The sequence below is a fragment of the Chiroxiphia lanceolata genome, chromosome 6 (genome assembly GCF_009829145.1).
Source record: "Chiroxiphia lanceolata isolate bChiLan1 chromosome 6, bChiLan1.pri, whole genome shotgun sequence".
Taxonomy (NCBI): Eukaryota; Metazoa; Chordata; class Aves; order Passeriformes; family Pipridae; genus Chiroxiphia; species Chiroxiphia lanceolata.
The window spans coordinates 48,111,696-48,133,514 of record NC_045642.1 but is presented as its reverse complement, the minus strand read 5'-3'; the positions used below and the strand labels follow the sequence as shown (position 1 = coordinate 48,133,514).

General features: G+C 41.6%; 1 protein-coding gene across 2 annotated transcripts in view; it reads left to right on the top strand.

Moving 5' to 3' along the window:
* Positions 1-10,145, top strand: part of TTC7B (tetratricopeptide repeat domain 7B) — a 131,181-nt gene extending 121,036 nt beyond the window's left edge. For both annotated transcript variants that reach the window (XM_032691093.1, XM_032691092.1), the window contains one exon: positions 9,168-10,145. In XM_032691093.1, coding sequence (XP_032546984.1) covers positions 9,168-9,389 — 222 coding nt within the window. In that variant the 3' untranslated portion in view covers positions 9,390-10,145. The remainder of the gene's footprint in view (positions 1-9,167) is intronic.
* Positions 10,146-21,819: the final 11,674 nt, after the last annotated feature.

Sequence of the window (21,819 nt, the reverse complement as noted above, 5' to 3'; positions counted from 1 at the left end):
TTTCACACTGAGGGAGGTGATCAAGAGACCTACATACACTTCATTGTCATCTCATGGTGTCACACCTGGGACAAAATGTAAAACTTTTGTACCAAATGACAAGTAACCAAATTTAGGACTGACCATAATCTGAGGACTAAGGTTGTACTTAATTATTCCCTGATGCGAGCGGTGATGCAGTACTTGCCAGAGCCATAGTCATCTGACTTCTGAAGGGAGAATCCTTGAGGGTTTACTGTGTTGGTAAACAGAGCATATGAAATAAAACCCTCTGCTTAATATTCAGATGGAGTTAAAAAAAAGTTAAATAATCTGTGGAGTCCTTAGCTAGTTCACTCTATCCCTAAGATGTTTTATTTGTTTCCAATGTGCTTGCTATAGTCAAATTAGTTCTTGCAGTGTAGCCTGGTAGTCATGCTATGTTTTTATAAACTGATAGGACATTCACATAGAGTGTAAATCAAAAGTACAGTAGGCTACTGCAAGTTCATGTTGTCTTAACAGGAAAAGATGTCCCCCAAGAGCTTCCATGTCATGGAGGGCTGTGATCAGCAACTTTAAAAAACAGACTTCAGTTGTGAACCTTTCTGCATTCTGGGCTGTGAGCAGTAAGGAACTAAAAGGCAAGCACCTCCCTGCTGGAAGGGGTCAGTGATTTTCAAGGTGGTTATAAGTACACAGATGCACGACCGACCACGCACGTTCGTTATTTCATACTGGCGATGGGAAGTTCAGTGTAACAAAGCCAAAGTTGTTGTTTTAAAAATCTGTTGCCAAGCAGTAGGTTTTCTCCTAGCAACAAGTGTTTTGCAGCAGAGGAAGCAATTGGATACCTTAGGGGGTATGTTAGCACTGGGGGAAGGGTAGAGAAATAACAAACTGGGCCTTCAGCGATGACACGGAGCACACAGAGCAGCTTCTATGTGTGCTGGGCATGGGGGAAGGCAAGGGAGGGGGACAAGGCAGAAAAGGACACGTAGGCAGTGTTCTGGGATAGGCTGTGAACAAAATGTTGCCTGCAGGCACAGGTTCTTATTTGTTCATCAGTTGCTTTGTTTGGTTTAATGAGTGATCGACTGTAGTATTATTAGCTGGTTGTTCTCATTTTAAAAAGAAAATCCATACTGAGCTGCTAGGAAGTTTTATTTTGAGTATATTTGAAGAAATACACTTCTTGTCTTTACCTGTAAGTATTGGTGGTCAATCTAGTTGGTGTTAAACCTTATAATATGGCCTCCCTTCAAAATCCCTGCATTAAAATGCGTCTATGTCTGCAGACATAGAACTATGTTTATTCGTTGTTTTTCTGATGGAATGGCTTATTTCAAACTGATGCAATATGTCACGATTTTTTTGCACTTGCAGAAAATAGTTACTTACAGTGACTAGACATGTATGTGCCTTCAAAAGGAGTGTACACATGATTTCTTATGCAAAGTCATACTTCCATTAGATGGACATGTTTCAACACAAATTCATCAGCTAGAAGGAAAATAAGAGAGGATAGTGTATAAATAATGTGCTATTTCACTCTACGTAAGTGTAAAATATTGATTATAGAATACACTTAAAAAATGTATTTTTATCACAGAGGTTGGAAAATACCAGCTGCAGAATTTTACTTATTTTTCCATGTATCATGACAAATTCTTCTCATTTTGCCTCACTAACACTTCTGTTTCATTATTTTAGCATAACACTGTCAAGTCTCTGGTAAACCTTGAAGTTTGATAGATTTGTTTAAAAATAGCAGCCACCTTAACACTTGCAAAATAGGCTGAAAAAGCAGTATGTAACGAGGGGCAGTTTTGTGATGCTAAAATTACAGTGCATATGGATTTCCACACATTGCACAGTGCGTTTTGTAACTGTTTATGGTCATAATCCCTGACTTTTAAAGTTTTTAGATAAGATGGGGATGTTACTAGCATGTCCTTCTGAAAATCACAGTGGAAAGTTGATTCTCTCTTGGACTGGGACTTGTTTAAAAACAATAAGATAGTGGACAGGGAAAATTACTGGAAAGTTAGATGTAGTGAGTTCTCTAAGTTTTTTGTAGCTTCTAAAAATCATTTTCGGCATGTGAATAGCTCTATATCTGCTTACACATTTGCAGCTGCTAGTTTACTCAGCTTCAGCAGGTCATCAGCAAAACAGGCAAGTAGTATTCCCACTGTTCTTCTGTCTCCCTGCTCTCATCATTAAAAGCAAAATCAGTCTATTTTTTTATTTTCATATGCTTGTAATGTGTTCTTATAGCTGTTGTTTTAACAAGGGAAACTTTTAGCTCTGAGGGCTATTTTTTACCTAAATAAGGTCTGTATCATACAAATTTAGAAGCTTTTTAGCAAACAACTCATGTAACAGACCTACTAGAGATGAGTTAATATAAATGTCATATCTGGTAGAACTCAAATCTCCATAGTTGGGGCTTCCGTAGGTCAGCAGGCTGCAGTTCTTAAACACGGTGAGAATCTCTGGCACTCTTTTGCGTGTTAGGTCAGCCACGTTTCTTGTCCATTTCTCTCAGTTACCGGTTTCTCTCTCTGCAGAGAGAGTTTAGTGCTGATACTTCAGCATCCCTCCTAAAACAGACAAAAGTGCAAATGGACTCATGGTCAAAGCTTTTTGGTTCGGTTTTTTTTTTCCACTTTGAAATAAATTTCATTGCTTTTGAGAACATCTCCCACCTGTAGCCTATATTTTTCTCAGAGAAAATGAAATTGTTCTTCTTGATAGCAAATGAATAAAGGTGAAAATCTCAAGCGGTGCTTCTGTCAAGACTGAGAACTGTTTATTTTCAGACAGGGTGGAGAAATAGTCAGACATTAAACCTTAAGGAAACCTCCAGCTCTCTCGAGATGAAAATTTTAGTTACATTGAAGAAACGACAGTGATCTTTGTAGTGTTACCTTTTTATTTTTATTTTTTTTTCAGTTATTGCAAATATAGTTTAGCACGTTATGATCAAGCTCTGGTTTGATGAGGCATATGATGAGTGATAATTATGACTAATTTTTTTTAAGTTAGTTCCATGGAAAAAATTTGAATGTTACTAGACTAGACTAGTTACTAGACTGTTCTAAATGGCTAGTTTTAAGCATGTTTCCAAAATCATAAATTAGTTATTTTAAGTATTTTTCCATTTCTGTCCCGTGTTTATTTTTCTAGATGTGTGTTTTCCATTGACTGTTTGGTTAATCATTATGACAGTTTAATTTGCAAGAGAGAAAGCCTCTTTGCAGAAAAAAACGTACCTTTGCAGTGAAGACTACACTACATGCTTATTTAAGTAATTATGACTTTATACATTTGCTTATTATATCATATTGTCAGATTCTGAGGGGTGATATTTTATTAATAAGTGATAGTAATGCATTTTCTAACTGAAGACTTGGAGACTGTAACACTCCATTTGGAAAATCAGATTCATTTGAATGTGTTCCTTTTAAAAATGCTTACATTTAGCTAATGAAAAATAACCTTAATATGTTGAACTGCAAGGGGGAAAATAACTATGCCAAAATATAACTTTGACATGTCCAGTATATATCAAAGTATAATTCTGGCTTATTGAATTGTAATTATTTGTTTTATTGTGCCATCACCAGAGACCAGTTTTTAAAAGTATCTTGTTTATCTAGGATATAGATAGATATGTAATGACAAACTGAAAGTTATCTAGGCGGAGTAAGGATTTAGGTCCTGTTGAAGTGAATGCTGATTAAACATGCATTTGTAATTCCCATTATGCATCTTTCTGTGCCCAAAAGATTGTGTTGTGGTGTAGGGTCCATGATTGTTTAAAAAAAAAAAAAGGCCTCATGGATTTGAAGATTTGAGAGTCAAATAATTTTGTCCTACTAGGTTTCTTCTTTTTTTAATTTTTGCATTCATAAGTTGGACATTTCTCTGCACCTGCTTCTTCAGTGTTACCCAAAGAATGAAGAGAAAGTTGTTCTTGCAACAGAAGCATCAAGTACTAATATTATATAGGCATGACAATGTTATCACTCTCTTTCCTGACAGTGCAGGAGAGGGAGAACCTGATATCAGAACAGGAGTAGTGGAAGCTTCCTGGGCCCTCTAGACAAGTCTCCTCTCATAACCTTCAAAGCATGCAAGCTTTTTCTGTAGGACTGTAGAACTTAACACTGGTTTGCACCCTACGACTGCAAGTAGAATGCTGTTCCAAAACCTCTCTGCTCCAATTACCAGGAATGTTTTGGTAAACTTACTGCAAATTTATACACATGTATTCTTGTGCCAACTTTATTCTCTAACTAAAAAAGTTTTTCTCTATTCTGTTCTTGCTACTGTTTTTATAACAAGTTCCTTCATTTCCTCTCAGGTTTTGATTTTCTAGGTTAGTCAAACCCAGTCTGTTAGTCTCCTCTTGTAAATTCAGATTTTTATTGATCATTTCAATAGTCATTTTTCTGTGTCTGTTCCAGTTTGAATGACCTTTGTTGAATAGAAGAGACTGCACAAGGTGCCAGAGGAGGCCCTAGTGTAGCTGTGTATTGCACAGCTGCTGAAGTCTTATTCTCTTTCTAGTGGAAACCTTTCCTGATGTCAGTTGAGGTTTTCTTTCTTTTGAACTGGCACATTTTCACACTGTCATCCTGTGGTTGCCTGATAAAACCAGGTCCATCTCCCAAGCTGTTTGACTGACAGGCTTCCACCATGCTGCAGAACTTGTGTTACTGTTGTGTTATTTTTGCTGCTTTGTTTTACTGACTCTTGCAATATTTCTGTTATCCTAGTTCTCATGATCATCCTGTTGCTTTCTATATTGTATCCTCTTAGCTTTTGCTTATCTAATTGTATCATGATTCCTGTGATATGTCATTAATTAAAACACAAAACATGATTAGTCCCAAGAGAGTATCCAGAATGCAGAAGATATAATCCTCGTTCCTTAATGCAAGTAAGATAAGTATAAATGAAGGTTATTCAGCCAAATGTTTTGAATGATACATTAAGATATTTCTGTCTATTCAGACTCAATAGCTGTTTTTCTGGGCTTTATCTGTGTAGGTGTCTAGGAGATATTGAGTAATAAGTAACAAATTACTTCTGTTTTGACAACAGCGTCAAGGGCCTTCAGTCAGGGGTTGGGCCTTGTTTGACTGAGCATTGTAAAAACAGTCCTTGAACAGATGCTTGGGTGAAAGAAGCAAAGAGTGGCAGTTTTGTATGTGGGGCAATGTAAAATGAAGTGTAAAGGGGATGATTGGGGGAGGAAAGACACCTAAAATTGTTGACCGACGAGAGGGAGACTTTGTGACTCCAAACTTGGTGAGGAAACAATTGGTAAGATCTTGAAAATAACCTGTGGCAGAAATTGGAAGCACTTTTCCCCCCATTTTGATTAATTCCTAAGGGATTTTGTTCTGTTGGGATGTGAAATTTGTGTAGAACCTTGTTTATAGTGACTGCAGTACCTCCCTGTTGCAGGCAGCACACAGTGATACTCTTTTAGAAAGCCCCTTCTGAGGGCCCCTGGAGGCTCTTGGAATTGCAAAATCCCTGTTACTCCCAGCTCTAATCCCCAGTGGTGGCCTGGGCATTGTAAAGGGCTGTTGACCTTTCCTTGAGCAGAAAGTATCTGAACTCCACAATTCTTTGAGTACTGCTGATTATTCAAAGTGACTGGTATAAATATCAGCGGATTGGAGACATGAAGCACTTCTTTCACTTCTTGTGATGATGGCACAAAAAAGTCTCTTCGTTTCTTCAGAGATTCCCTTCACTTTCTGCCTGTGCCATTTCTGATTAGACTTTTCTCTTGGAGTTTTTTCTGAGTTATGAAATCAACCTCTACAATGTAGAACTGGTTTAGAGAGTTTACAACATAAAGACAGAGAGAAAGTGGAGGCCTTAACACACTAAGAGATCAGTGATTTGACAAAACAAAACAAAGAACCCCAAAATTCTCAGCAAACCAAACATGGAGTGAAGTAATACGCAACATTTGTACTGAGCTGCAAATTGAAGAAGCCCACACACATTAGAGGCTTTTATAACTGTGTTAGAAGCAAATGTCATAAATTTCTTTTCTTCCATGTGAAAGAGATGCAATAATAGGAAAGATCCTGCTTTCTCTTAGCAGGATGCCAACAGATGTCTTAAACATATCTGTCAAATACTGCAGCATTCTAAAATGTAGAAAGAACAACTAGATTACCTTAGATTTCTGTAATACCTTAGGAACTTACTGTATTTAGCATATTTTGTAGAATGGATGTTTCTTACTATTTATATTTCTTATTATTTACACAAATTATTGTATAGCACTTTTGCTAATTGATTCAAGTTCCAAAATCCCTATCATATTATTTTTTAAAAGATTATGTCTCTGTTTTTAAAGAGGATGTAGGGAGATGGCATTCTGCTTAGGTTTTAAACTAACCCGCAAAGGCTGAAGGTGTGAGCCATATGTCTCTTAGGTATCCCTCTGTGTTTCTGCAGACCTGATGTGTTGCTTAAGCCCACCTCCAGCCATAAAGCAAGAGACCTAACATTAGTCTGCAGATAAATGTTGTCTGTACATCTGCTGCTGAATAGGTAAAGGCCAGAACTGGTAACTTGGAGATTTTGTTTCCAGTTGGAAAGCAGAGGAAAATACACAGTGAAGGACTAGGATAATTTGTATTGATTTTTGGGAAGTCTCCTCTAAGAGAAGAGTTTGGTTTTTGGGGGGAAGGAGAGGGAGGGTTAGTTGGGTGGTATTGTTGGTTTTAGTGGTTTGTTTTTTTCCTGAAGGGTTTGGTACCAAAAGCAAGGGTATGCTGACAACTGGTAAACTGGAAGTCTGTTTTCTTGCACGGTTGATGGTGTGGGGTCACAAAAGGATATTGCTGTGTGATAGACATGCCTCCTTCTCCCTGTGATCTGTACTGTAATGCTTATTACAGCAAAGTCAAGCAAGGACTGCAAACAATTTGAAATGTTCTGTGCCTCAGTATTTTTAAACAAGTCATCCAGGAAGGGGATGTACAAACTGGACACTTAAAATATATGACATCTGACCATCATTCTGAGAGAGAGTTAATGAATCAGAGGGTATTTTGCATTCTTTCTCTAGATTGCTTCTTTGAGCTTAGCCACAGCTACAGTGACCAAATGTCACTGTCCTTTTGATGCTCTGCATGGAACAAGTCTAAATTTCTCTCTACTGGTTCTTTGGAAGCAAAGCTCATTGTCCCAGGGCTGCTACCTGAGGCAGGAATCTTCATAGCATCCCAGCCTGAGACACCAGTGAAAGACTGACTTTTGGGAGGTGCTCCCTTGAGAAAGCTGTGCCCTCAAAATATGAGGGTACAGGATGCAACCTGATTGCCCATGCAAGAGTGGTTCCTTCATTAATGCTAATTTGCTAATTTCAACACTAATATTCTTAGAAAAGTGTAACAGCAGGCAAACAGCTAGTATTTGCCCTAGTTCTGTCACCTGGAAAACCTCAGCTATACTTTTTGCTGTACAGAATAGGGCAGATGTGATGTAACGTGTCTCTTCCTATGAACAGGCTTATAACTGTAAAATTTGCTTGCTTTCTTTGGCCTTGAAAAGAGCAGCTTGTATCCTTAGCAAGGAGGGAAACTAGTCTGGCATATTTAAGAAAAAAAGTATTACCAATATTCAAAGATCTCACGTGTTTAATTAGTATAAAATATACATATCTGCACACAAAAAAGCAAGATTTTTGAAAATACAGAATCTTGAAGAACACTTAAATTTTATGTATTGCAGCCAAAGCAGCTTTATATATTCCATCTCTTTGCTTCATTTTTTGTACTTCACATCTGATACCTGACAGTCACTGACAGTCACTTCACTGACCCTGAGAGTTATCTGATTTTTGAACTGGAAGTACTGTTTACTTCCTCTGTAAATGCTGACTCAATTGACAGCTCAAAAAAATTCCAAAACCAGAAAATCCCTCTAGCACCTTTATGTGAGAACATCTACCAGGCTGATAGAAATTAGCCTGCATTGCATTTATTTGTTTACTTACCAATACTATACAGCACTCTTTATATTGTTCTTCAGAGCACAGCCTGCTCGGATGTTCTCTAGGATGGAGTTAGCAGTCTTAAAGTCAGCCTAGTGGGCACAATTCCAAAAATGTATGGTGGATAATTCAGAGGCTACACAGAATGTCACTACTTTCTAATCATCAGTGCTTGGGTTAATAAGGATTTGAGGGACATATGTATAGAGAGAGATAAAAGAAACTGTCGTCCAGGAAGTAGGGGCTTGGAGGGGGAAGTCACAAGGACTCTGTAAGCACGTAATCAGGATGCCTTTCTGGAAAACAAAGATTTGTGTTCCATATGCATTTTGCAATACAGAATCACAATGTAAAAATGCGTAATATCTTTAGGATTATTATAATCCCAGAACAAAGCTCTCTTACTGGGTCATTCCATGACTTTTCTGGCACAGTAACATAGCTGAATGTGATGGATGGAGATTTCCACTGCCTCATTCAGCACATATCCTAGTGGGTTTGGACATGCTCTGGGATCACGTGCTGGTGAGTTGGATTCCATTTCACAGAGAAAGATAAAGAATCTGTGACAGGGAAGCTCCTGAGGAAGTTATGTGCCTGCTGGTCCTTTGTACATTACTGGTGCAATATTTGTCTGAGAACACTTCCCATTTCACAGGTACCATGTGCATTCCAAGTACCGTGGCTGTTGCTCATTGGGCTGAACTGAGTCCTGTTACTGCCATCCCTGAGGGCGATGGTGTTGTGTGTGTGGTCTCAGATGTTATCAGACATGAGCTGGTTGCTGAGATGCACAGGTAGGATAGGAACATTTCAGGGCTCACATCTTAGTAGGACATTAGATAACAGGAGCTTGCTGCAAAAGCTCTGGTTCTTACTGATTTTTTGCGGTTGGTGGAGTTTTTGTTATTCAGTTTTGTTTCCTGTCTAAAGCCACTTGACTCCTTGTTGGTGTGGAGTAGCTTGCTCCAGTCCTGCATCAAGTAATTTCTTTTCTTTAATATAAATAAATAAATAAATAAATAACATAGTCTCTAACACTTTGAGCCACAGAGATGCTTACTCTTATTTCACTGTTGTGACAAATCATTTGAGCTTCATGAAAGCCCTGCTGGCCAATCTCAACTCTTTTCCCTCTGTTTTCTTACAGGCTCTGATACTTCACCAGCTCGGGCGCTATAGCTTGGCGGAGAAGATTCTCAGAGATGCCGTCCAGGTCAACTCTACAGCCCACGAGGTCTGGAACAGCCTGGGAGAGGTGCTACAGGCTCAAGGCAATGATGATGCTGCAACCGAATGCTTCCTGACGGCACTGGAGCTTGAAGCGAGCAGTCCTGTGGTTCCTTTTACCATCATTCCCAGAGTCCTTTGACAGGGCATCCCGATCAACTGATTTTTGGTCTGACTTCTGGATGAGGAGACCCAGTGTATCAGACTGCCTGGTAACTGGTGTAGTTTGAGAACCTTTAGAGCTACAGGTCTTTGGCAGGCAAGTAGCCAAAACAGTGAGGTGACACAACACATTAATGTTGGACTGAGAGGACAGAATGGTGAAGCCAGAGCCAAATCACTCATATCGCCTGTGGTTTTGCCCTGGTAGTTTTAAAACATCATTATATTGTTCATGGATGATGTGCCATATTTTGTTAGTGATACTTGAGTGTTACATAAAATTATAATGGAATCGACTACCAATTGTAGAATAAGTTAAAATTCAGTGGCAGAGCAGACTATTTTTAACAAGGCTGTTAATAAAACTGTTCTCTCCCTGCCTCTCAACCTCTTTTGGCCCAAAGTCAAAATGTGAATTTTCTGTTTCCATCTCTGTTTTAGTCCAGGCCAGAAAATCAGTTGAGTTCTTGGTTTTAGTTGTTAATAACTGTGATGTGTGGCTAACTGTTATCTAGAGCAAAGGCTGAGTACAAGAATATTTATATTTTACGATGTATGCCTGTTACAAAAAAATATATTAGTTATTTAAGTTTAACTTTTTTATGTGAATTCAGAGTTTATTTATCAATGGAAATATGTAAAAAGAAGCCTCAAATGGAATATTTACCAACATACATGACCCACACTTGGCTAAATGGGAAGATTATGTTAATAATAAAATGATTTTTAAATGGAACCATTTTCGTGTCCTGGTTAAGAATGAGGGGGAAAAGATGGCTTGTGAACATATTATTATGATGGGGCTGGCTGATCTTGAAGATGAACAACACCAAAATTAAATGTATGAGGCTGGTCTAGAGAAGAGAAGCTGCTATACTCTTTGCCAATGGTATTGTTATCTTAGATTTCAGGTTTCCTTAAATCCTCACTACTCCGTTTTTATTCCTTCCCCTTCAGCTCTCAGTGAAGCCAGATTACCCTGCCTCTACATAATACATGGACATTTACATATAGCTTGGTAGTGCTTGGGAAGAGCATGTTAAATATTTACACAATATTGTTTGGTTTTCCTTATTGTCTTCATAGTTCTTTCTCAACATCTCCTGTACTTTGTATCCCTTGAAGGGAAAGTTGGCTGGTTTAGTAGACAAATACTTGCCAGAGATTCTCTGGGATGTGTGTGGAGAAGAATCACTGTTGCAATGAATTTTCAGAGTGTGTGAGCTGTGGTTTTCTGGTGTCTGCCCGTTTACAGTGTTGGGCACACTTGGAGCCTGGGAAGAGTTCCAGGTTCCCCATTAGACTGGGTGCTCCTTGGTACTTGCCTGATTTGTCACAAGAAGGGGTTTTAAAGTGCTTAGTACAAGATAGCAGATAATTCAGAGAATAACAGCAAATGTTTTTCTTTGTCACTGACCTGAGAGCTTACTCACCTCAAATGCATGGAGGATCCTCACTGTGACACAGACTCCATGTGCTCCAGTGAGCATCTTCAAATGGCAGAAGACTTAAACCTGGGGGAGCTCTTCCGTTTTTCCCCTTGGCATTTCATGTGCCTGTTAGGCTGAGGCTACTTTCAAATTGTATCTGCATAGTGCTTGGACTATGTGTTCTCTGTAAAATGGATCAAACCCTGTAATAGGTAGTGTTTTCAAATCTATTTAAAAGGCAGTAGAAATTGTGTCATCTTGCTCACTGCGAAAAACATCAGTTTTGTTTCCCATTTTTGAGTCCCTGTTTGGCATGTTTTCTTCCTACTGTCCTTGGCTTTCTTTTTCACTTTTCTATTTGCCAACTGTTCTTGCTTTTCTAATCCCAGTTCGTAATTTGTGCTCTGGCCCTGCTGTCTTTTAGCACCCACTACATGATACCAGAAGATAGTGCAAACCTCTATTTGTTTAATTCAGTTCCTCCTGAGCCTTTTTCCTATCCCACTTCAGTTAGTTACATTTGTGATACCTTTCACAGGTATGCTCCTTCACATTATTCACTCACCTTTTATTATAATAACAAAGCTTTTCTAACAAGGCAACTTGCACCTAGGTCTGAGGTGGGTGATCTTTCTCAAGAGAGCTTCAGACAAAAGTAGAGATAGGAGAATTCTGTAATAGAATTTAGCTCTGATTCCTCTCATTTAATTTCAAGTCCTGGCCTCTTGATAAACTCCCAAAGTGGAAAGGTTAGCAATCTAATTGCATCATGTCTTTTATTAGTGGAGAAATTGTCACTGCTGTTGTGCATATCAGGTGAACCTGAATATCTGTTTCCTTTTTCTTGCACTGGAATCAGTTTCACTGTAAATCCACAAGCTTCTGCCTCTGGGGAATAGCCTCAGCTACCTATTTTTAAAAATGGATTATCGCTGTAAGACTGTACGTTTAGGAATTTTCAGGCAGAAGTGGAAATCCTTGCAGCATATGAATTAAACAGCAATGCTTGTTTAAACACGGGTTTCAAGTTAAAAAACCAAGTTGCTAGGTTTTACAGCTGCATTTTTTCCTTTTTTTTTAAATCAAGTAAGAAGGCCAAGAATATTTTTTTATCTGTTTTAGTTGCTATACAGGAAGATCTGTCTTTTGCAATCTGTTCTCAGACCACCATGGTTTCTTAGTCACAGGACTGAAGGAAGAAATGCTGAGGTGCACAGCCAGTCCCAGGAAGTGTTCCCTTGGTGCCAGCGGGTCATCCACATGAGGGTCGTTCCTGGACTTTGTGGCTGACAAAATCTCTATGTGGATACACAATCTATGTGTGCTTTTGCTCCCCCAGCCTGTGTCAGGAATAAGAGCTGTTCAGATGAACGGTGAGATAAATCAGGGGCTGATCCTGCTGAAAACTACACCAACCCCTTGCTCCCTTTCCCCAGGGTTTTACTAAGCTTTGGGTAGGAGCTTTGTAAAGGCTTCGGGCAGTTCTTTGGTCTGATTTGCTGCACCAGTAGTAACACACACAGAAGAGAAGATGACTTCCCCTCCACAGGGCAGCCCCTACTTAGACCAGTTTAAAACAGGTATTAAGTTGCATTGTCAAGCACTCGAACTGTATCTTGATAGTGACAAGCTGTACAAGCCTGAGATCTCCAGCCTTTCAACAGGGATTAAAAGCACTTTTCTCTCATCCAGAAGACTGGAATAGCAGGTTGCAGAGGAGAATTCCCTTACTCTGCAGTGTACTTGTGCTACTCAAAATGATTAACATTTGGTGTACTAAGCATGTGCATAAGTGCAATGTCTTGCACTTGGTAAAAAGTGTGGCTCCACAGTGCCTGCAATAAGAAAACTGATCATTCAAGTAATTGGTAAAAGTTCATCTCTAATTTTGGTTTTTACTCTATGAATTATTTCTTCTTTTGCTTTCATGATTGATAGAGAATCACAGGAATAAGAACTAATCCAAGCAGAACTAATCCAACTGTATCTTTGAAAACTTTTGTCATTAATTGTATGCATTTTAAACATCAAAGGCTATTTTAAAATTGTTTTAATTTTCCTTGAAAATCTTTTTTTTTTCTGAGTAACCTGTTCTATTCTGGAATGATAGCATAAGCCTGGGTATATCAGAGTTCCAGATTTACCTTGCTAATTCTTTGTTTGTTCAGTTGTCAGTTATAATGATATTTTTCTTAACTGTCAATCTGGCAATCATCCTTTCTCTAGCATCAAGTTAAAAAACTTATATGCTAAAATATGCTTTCAGTAAGTACACTTCTCTAGCATTTCATCTATTTAACCTCATCATTTCCAAACTACCTTTTCCAGTCCCACTGGAGGGCTATGCTGGAATGTGTGGCGTTCCCACATGGGTGTCTATTATCACAAAAACTAACTGGTAAGGATCCTACTCATGGACAATAGGAAAGACAGAGTATTCAGCTTTTGTCATGTGTGGCTGTCATAACTGATTGTGTGAAATTTGCTGGGAATCTTTCAAACTTGCAAAGCCATCAAGTAGGCTAAAAGAAATGGGACAGTGAAATTAAACCTAAAGAAAATGGGAAAGAAATGCATCCCCAAGCTTTTTTTTGGAAAGAGGAATGCGTGTGGGGTGGACGTTGGTCAGACTTTGTTCTTTGCCATTGCAGGTTCTGATTGCCACCACCTTGGTCACCTGGCCTTTCTAGTTCCCAGTTTAAAGCACCTTTGTAGCCCAGGTGTCTGGGCTCCCTGGTTTTTATTTCAAAGAGAGAAAACTCTACCTATTAATTTCTAAATCCTTTGAAAAGATGTGACCACTTCTGTCCAGCTCCTGTTCCATACCAGGTCATGGGGCAGACAAGCACTAGACACCACCGCACTGTCATTTCTGCCCGGACATTTCCGGAGTACAGCAGCTGACAGATGTGATCTTTTGGAAGCAGTCCATGAAGCATGGCAGGAGCACACAGCAAAGCTTCTGAAGGGAGGAAAGAGTGCTTTTGCCTTTCTGAATCTGCCTTCACATAGAAAACTTACTTGGAGGAACTCAGTGAAAAAACCTATTTTGGACACTAAAGGGTCAATGAAATGTGTCATTGCTGTACTGAGTTCTTTTCCTTTGTGTCCTTACATGAGGCAGACATCTCTGTGGGAGAGATTACCCTTGTCTGCTTCATCCAGGTATAAATCTCTACAGCCTGCTCCCCTTGCCCAAATTGGGAGTAGCATGACTAGCTCTTGGCTCCCTCTCTGCCTCTAGAACTGCCTCCCCAAGGAAGTGACGCTCTTCAATATGAAATTACTGAAGGTACCCTGTCTATCTGACTTGAAAAAATAATCAGTAGACAATTAAATAAGGTAATTATAGTATTTGTCAGTTATTACCACAGTGACATGGCTTTAAAAACATGCAGGTTTAGTGCTTTTCTGTTTGTTTCTATAGCTCAGCCCACTCCTCCGCGAGGACAGTAAAGCTGAGGGTCTCTCTGATGGGTACAGCTAAAGAACAAACATCTGATCAGCATGTGTGTCCCTGGGTTTGCTACCAAAGAGAAAAAAGGACTTGCTTACCAATTCTTAAGTGTAATTTTTTTCTACACACATGCATGTGCTCACAGGTTACAGGTGCATTTTATACTTCAAGCAGAAAGTTCTGAAAGTTTCTGTGCGAGTTCACTCCAGCTCCTGTAAAGCAAACTCCTCTTATAAACAGGCTTTGCTTTTTTGATAGAAAATTGGTTGTGCCAGAAAAGGAAATTCTGGCCCCAGTTTTCACTTCCAATGCATGTCAGATGTATATCAAATGATGACCCTGAGACATTGTTATTATTAAAGTGCAGGTTTTCCTAGGATTGTTGTTTTCCAAATAGCACCAACTACTAATGTAGGACTGGAGGGGGCAACAGAGGCCATAAAACATGACAAGTTACTTTCTTTTTGACCGCCTTGCAAAAATAGCTCTTTATCTGAAGTGAAACAGCAGTCTTCTGACAGAAAAATTATCGTTTTAGGTGTCCCTTCAGGAAGGGTTTTTCCTTTCCTTTCTTCTTAATCTTACAAGAATTTAGGGTAACTAACTCCTGGGTGCTGAAATGAGAACCTGCAAACTTCAGGGCAGGTCCTGTGGCCAAAGCACGGAGCAACTGCCCTCACTGACACAGGATCTACACGCTCTTAGGCTAAAATCACTTCTTCCCACACGTGTGCTTCAGGAATAAATGGGGATGATCCCATTACTCTGCTTCTGTGGAAGTTGCCCGTGCTGGTGGTCAGCCTGTAGGAAGCCAGGTTTCTAGGACAAGTGCTCCTGCCCACCGATCTTGCCTTGCCACACAGGAGCTGCATGGGGTGGCAGCACTACATGAAGCAGTAAATCACAACAGAGTTGTTTGGGAGCAATTGCTTCGCAGTGTGTGCTGAGTCAGCCAGCTTTGGCATCTGAGAGATTAAAAATTAAAAAAAACAGGAGCAGGCACGAGTTCCTCTGGTTATGAAAAGCGCCCGAGAAGGCCCACCAGCAGATGCAAACAAATTTTTGTACTGTGTCCATCTTGTACTGTCAGGGAACTCTGGCATGTTCTTCATCATCTGTTTTGGGTTAGAGGCTTCACCTGAAGGATCATGTACCATAAGGCTGAGCTTCAGCAAGAGAAGGGGTTAACCAAAACATGTATCAGATGCCAGGTTACAGTGCAACTTCATCTTATGCCTCACCCAAACCAAGAGGCAGCTGCTGTTGAACAGGAGACTTTGTCCCTGCCTTTGCTTTGCTCCTGTTACATCTAGTGAGTGTGAGGCTACAGGATGAGTCAGACCAGCTCACTGTGCTCAAGGCCTTTACTTTTGGGGTTGTTTTTTCACTGCAGAGGAGGCAGTGGAAGTGAGGAGGCTTTCAGAAATAAACAGCAGTTAGGTAGGTTGGATTATGCCTATTGAGAACCTGCACTGTTTTTTCCCTCACTGTTTTCATCACAGCAAAGGCTGAGGTAGGGTGGCAAAGCACAAGTTTGTTGGTCTGGCATTTCCCAGCTGGGTCTCACCCACATGTAAGGTAGTTTTCCCATCCTGGCCACAGAGCACCACACTTGCCCTAAGAAACACAATAGGAAAGAGCATGGTAGGTTTCTGTTCCCAGCTGAGATGCCCTTGCTGTGAGTAGTAGCCTGAGGTATTATGCTAATGATGTCTCTTGTTACATTACGGTTTGAAAAATAGAGACCGGGTGATAATAGAGATGCTCAGGAAAGTTAAATTGCATTCATTACAATTGTGATGCTGATAATCTGTAAGATAAAAATATACTACATGCTTATGTGATGATTCTAGTTCAGAAATAATGTGGACTTTGCTCACTGTAGCTTACAAATGTACCACAAGAATTCATAAATAGGTGTCTAACAGTAGCCTGGACCAATAGCTCCCAGCCTTCCCATAAGGGCTGGAGGAAAGGAGGCACAGATCATATAGGTCACAACTGAAAAGACTCAAAACAACTCTCATGGCCAACATACCTCAGAGTGTATCAGCCTCACCCTGTGATTCTTATCTTGGACCTTGATTCCATCTCTGTAGAGAATTTGAATAGGAAGTGATGCTATTGCACAACTATTTCCTTTCCTGGACTCAAAATGGACCTAATTTGTAATTCTTGGCCATTATCACAACCAAACATTCAGTGCTGCATATAGTGGGTTGCAGTTTTTGAATCATTCTCTTGCCATAGGCCCAAATTAGGCCAATGTTAATAAAGGGCTCTGGCACACGATGGAGGGACTGTCCCAGCAGTCTGGCCATGCTTGTGAGATAGCTCTGTCAGTATCCAGCCTTCACAGACATTTCTAACAGGATTTTCACTGGGTGTAATGCACTGTGATATTGGGGTTGCAGCCTTAGCTACATTTAGAGCGCAAGGCAACCCATGGTTCTTACTCTTCCTTAAAAGAGCCTTGCCTACACCAGAGGCGTTCTGCAGGTGATAATCCTGGTGCACAAGCCTGCACTGTAATAACATCCATACATCCAACAGCATTGAGATGGCCTTGCGGCACAGCTATAGGAACACATGGCAAGCAAAGGCTTTGCCCGAACAGCCTCACACTATCTGGAAAATGAGGCACCAAATACACTTACCCACCCAGCAGCTAAATGCCTAAAAGGCTCTAGCCAAAGGTGAGAAGATAATACATTTTCAGAAGTATTCAGTGTCAACTCAGATCTGTTCCCACTAATTCAGCAGGGACAATCAAAAGACAGCTAACGAGTGCTCCTGAAGGCTGGCATGTGCTCCAGGAAAGCTGGATGTTTGACCATCTTGGAGGAAGTGTGTATTAGCTTTTTTGTCTGTGTTTCACAAGCAGGCATAGATTCTGCCTCCATTTGATTTTACTCCCCACTATGCTGATGTTGTCGCTCTTCTCGTGTTCTGATGCTTCAGCCTCCTTTCTGTGCAAGGAGCACGGTGGATCAGTGACAAGCGCTGCCTCCATCCTGCTTACTGTACCCAATTCCCATTTCACTGGGAGATGCTGAACAATATGCTCCAATGGCTTTTGTGTCCTGATTCCTAGAAGAAAGCATCCTCCTGAGAGCAGCTCACTCAGCCTGAGATGCTCAGGCACAGCAGCAGCTGCAGCCTACATGAAGCAGGCGTGGTATAAATAGCTTGCAAGAAGAGAGGCAGGAAGAATTACATGGTATGGCACTACGGCCAGAGCTGCAGCAATCAGGTTCAGCCTAGTTCTGCAGTAAGTTTTGTTTGAGCCAGCATCAGAGGGTCCTAAAATTTCCAGTTTTCCTCATTTGGTAAAATTTATGTTTTCTGAATATTTTGCAGAAATTTTACTGTGGTATCAGTGACCATGAGTTTTTTGAGGTTTATCTCAGTCACTGACTAACAAAAAAGAAAAAAGCCTATGTATTCTGCAAGTCAGGGACTCTGCTTGCCCAGCTTCAACCACTAGGCTGCTGACAAGGGCCTTACTCCATATGCCATGGGAACCTTGGGAACCTTGTCCTCCTCCTTGCAGGACAGGTAGCTTCAAAAGGGGGGTATTTTCTCCTTAATTCCCCTCCTTACCCTGCTGATTGACTGCCTGCCTTTGTGCTGGGGGAGCTGTGGGTCCAAATGCTCCCAGCCCAGATGAGAAAAGACAAGACCTGAACTATTGACTGGGTGAAGGCTGTAATTTCTGGGCTGTAGCTTGGCTGGCATGGTCTGGGCACATTTGCACGCCAAGCCCAAGGGGACTGCAGCAAAACAGTGCTGAAGTTTTCAGGGTAGGAGTCAGATGTCTAATGGACCAAACCTGAGCATCCCTAGCTGTATGTGGTACTTGGTTTATATGACACACAAACTTCCCTACTGACCAGAAGATCCTCGGTGATTTTTAGTGCTTCAAGCCTGGTGGCCTGTGAAAGTACAGGTTCCTCTTCTGAATGGTCACCTATATTTGCTGAGTGTTCCTGATGGGTTCAGCTGGGTGGCACCACTGATGCCTGCATTAATGCCAGATTACCATCCAGGGGAGATGAGGATTTGTTAACTAAACCCTAAACCTTGCGTGGGGAGTGGAAGTTGCACTGAAGGTCACAGTCTGCCTGTAGCAAAACCGCAGGCTGACGGACTTGAGAGGTTTTATAAGTTAATGCTGAATATGAACACTAGTAACCTTCCTCCATCAGCCCAGCATGAAAATGGCAGCAAACACTTGGCTGAGACCTCGCTTGTGCCTCCAAAGGGAGGTACCTGCTAAGCTGAACCACATCACTCACCACCACCACTAGCTTGCTCTCCAGGACAAGCTGCTGGGGAGTTGCAACCCACTGGTAGCCACAGCTGGTGATGACTTGTGCCTGTCACTGCTCTGTACAGATCACTGTGTCAGAGAGACACACAGCTTTCACAGTGAAAGCTCATGCTGAGGCCATCCCTTAGCAACAAAGCTTTACAGTGCTTTTACTGGTGCAGTGGCTGGAGATTGGGTACCTTCTCTACCACTAGAGCTGCAAAGTGGTGTGTAGCCAAGCTGTCCCACAGAGGCAACCTGTAGCAAGGCACTGCACCGGGAATACTGCTTAATGTGAGCTGACCCTGCTGTTGTGAAAGACTTTTCTAGGTGTTACTCTATACATACACTTATCCTCAATGTTCTACAAGACACATCTGTGGCCTTCTTGGTTGGCACGTTCTAGCTGCTGGCTGACCCCTGCCTTGGAAAAGCAAGCTTGGTAATCTTCAGAAGCACCATAACTAGTCAGCATCCTACAGAAACCATTGTGCCGCAGTGAAGCCCTTCAACCTCCTAGACTTAAGGAATTAAATACCCATAAATTAATATAATCTCAAGCAGGAATAAACAGCTCATGTTTTGCCCAGGTCTTAGTTGAAAGCCCCAGCAAAACTGGCAAACTAGGTGAAGAACATGTTATGATGGTTCCAGTAACTGTCTTCTGATAGTTTCTGATATGCTCAAGTCTGGAGCAGCCTGAGAGAATACCAGTACAGTGATTCCAGTTATTCTCCTCCAGCAGAATGAGAAAGTCTTCACCCATGAGATGCCACAAGCATCTAGATTTTATATAGTGAGTACAAACATGCTCCTGGTTGCTTAGTGCAGTTTACTCCAACATCACAGGCCTCCACCACTTGGTGAAATACTAGGAAGCCTGAGAAATTAAAAAAATGACAAATATGGTTCTGCAGGCACAGGCACTTTCTGCAATGGCTGTCCTTGCAGGAGGCCCTGAATATGCATGTTGCCCTCTCTGCTGACAGCTGAGTATCCCATGTAGCAAAACGCAGAACATCTGCCAGAGGAGCAAGCCCTCCTGAATAAATTAGCATCCACCAGGGATAGGAGCTTTGACCACTTGACAGGCTGAGACCAGCTAAGGGACCAGCAAAGGGCCACAGGGCGTCAATGCCTCACTTCACAAGTCTACAAAAGGCTGGTGAAAGTCAAAACCCTGCTGCACACAGGAAGTGCAGGGGAGTCCCAGGGCCTTACCCGTGTTCAGGTCTTTTGTGGCAGCCTAGGACTTGTTTATGGCAATTCTCAGGCGACCACAGGAAGGAAAAGACATGCCCAGGGAAGGAAGGAAGGAAGGAAATAGGGAAGGAGGGAGGGATGGAGGGAAGGAAGGAAAGGAAAAAAAGCTGGATAGTCGTTTACTAGGCTGAAAAACACAATTTCTGCTGCTAATCACGGAAAACCAACAGGTATTAGCAGGCACACTCCTCTGCATCATTGGAGGATGAGAATAACTGAGAAACAAGCACCCCCTATCCATGGTTTTTACTGAAGAGCTGAGCAACTCCTCCTGGCCCCACAGGTGATCAGCAGAAGCCTTTATGCACACAATGAAGGTGTTTCAAGAGAGTGCAGTCAGGATCAGCAGAGGCATAGCTGCCTCTTTTCCAGCCTGTCCTCTCTTGAGGTTGAGAATCTGCTGCTGGAAGAGACCTCGGGATATTGCATCCCTTTTGTCCATTGTGGGGCAGCACTGCCTTTTCCTTGCTGAAGTAATGCAGTGGGGTCCTCTGAGCAACAGGCTCTGCAGACCTTCCAAAGAAACCAGCCCTTCCCACAGGTTTGCATCTTCCTTTGCAGAATTCATTGCCTAGGCTATGGCTTGGGTCGCAGCTGTGGCCACTGGCTGCCTCTGCTGGCTCAGTGGGAGTGCTCACTGCCAGGGAGAGGAGGGAACTCTCTGAATTTTAATCACATTTTGGCTGCCAGTGCTGTGGTCAGGAAAATACTTGTTTACATGATTAGAAACAAGATGTATTACATACAAATGGTCTTATCAGCAATTAGTGCCTGAGGCAATAACCTTCTGGCTGAACACAATGCAAATCCCTTGGTTGTGACCTCCTGGAGTGACTTTGCCTCTAGGATCCTGATATTCCCAGAGCTTGCAGGAGGGAATGGCACCTCAGCCAGGTTCCAGATGTACTGGGGCGCTAACGAGCCCTTAGCAATAAATGCAGCTGGCAGGAAGAGGGAGCCTATGTGCACCGGGAATAGCTGTGTTTGGGTTCAAGGGACAGTTTTGGGACTCCATCAGGAGCAACTCAGTAGCAATCAGACAGCCATGGAGGTTCAGAGGAAAGCAAAAGTGAGTCCTTCATGTCTGTGCAGTAAGTCAGAGAAAAGAGACTCGGGGCACTCACAATCTGGGGTTGAATCACCGTTCCTCTTCTCAGGGGGCCGGACCTCAAATAAAGGTGGGAGCTTAGTGAAAGCTTCAGAATTGCTCTCTGAGGAGCTCAGACTGCAGCTCACTGATGGGTCAGGCCAGAGAAAGGAACAGTGCTTAACGGGGTCAGGAAAGGAGCTGGTCCTGGGCAATATTTTTACCTGACTGCCTGTAACACAGGCAAATGCTCAGTGGCCAGACTCCTGCTGCCAAATCCTCACTAGAACTGTGGGGATCTTTGCAAAGGATTGAGTACAACCTCCCTCTTATGGGAGGGTTTGGAAGTGCAAAACACCTATACAGCTATGGCCCAGTTCATTAATGTCTGAGCAGTTACACAACCTGTGACCCCATCCATGCAACCACATGTGTTGGGTCTCTGTCCCGCTCTCTGTGTGTCTCTTTTTAACATCAGGGAGACAAATGCTTCACCTTTTACTTGAAAAATCTTTAATGCAGCCATCTAAAAACAGCCTCCCTTAAGATGCTGCCTATTTAGGTATCTTTTGCAGCTCATCATCTGTCAAAAGAAATGCAGTACATTTGGGGTTTTATACAGCAAGAACTGGCAACACCCTCTGCTTCCTAAATCTTCCAAAATAAGTTGCATGCATCTCCGGATAACTTGCAGAAAAGCTAAAAATAGGAAAAGCTAACCTCTGTAGTTAATTTTTTGCTTTTCATTTTTTTTCTTGGATGTGTTCCCCTATTTTGAGCAGTTATACTTCCCGTTAGGTCAGGCACAAGACAATAGTTTTCCAAGAGCCTGGAAATGAGAGAAACCCATGAAACAATTCC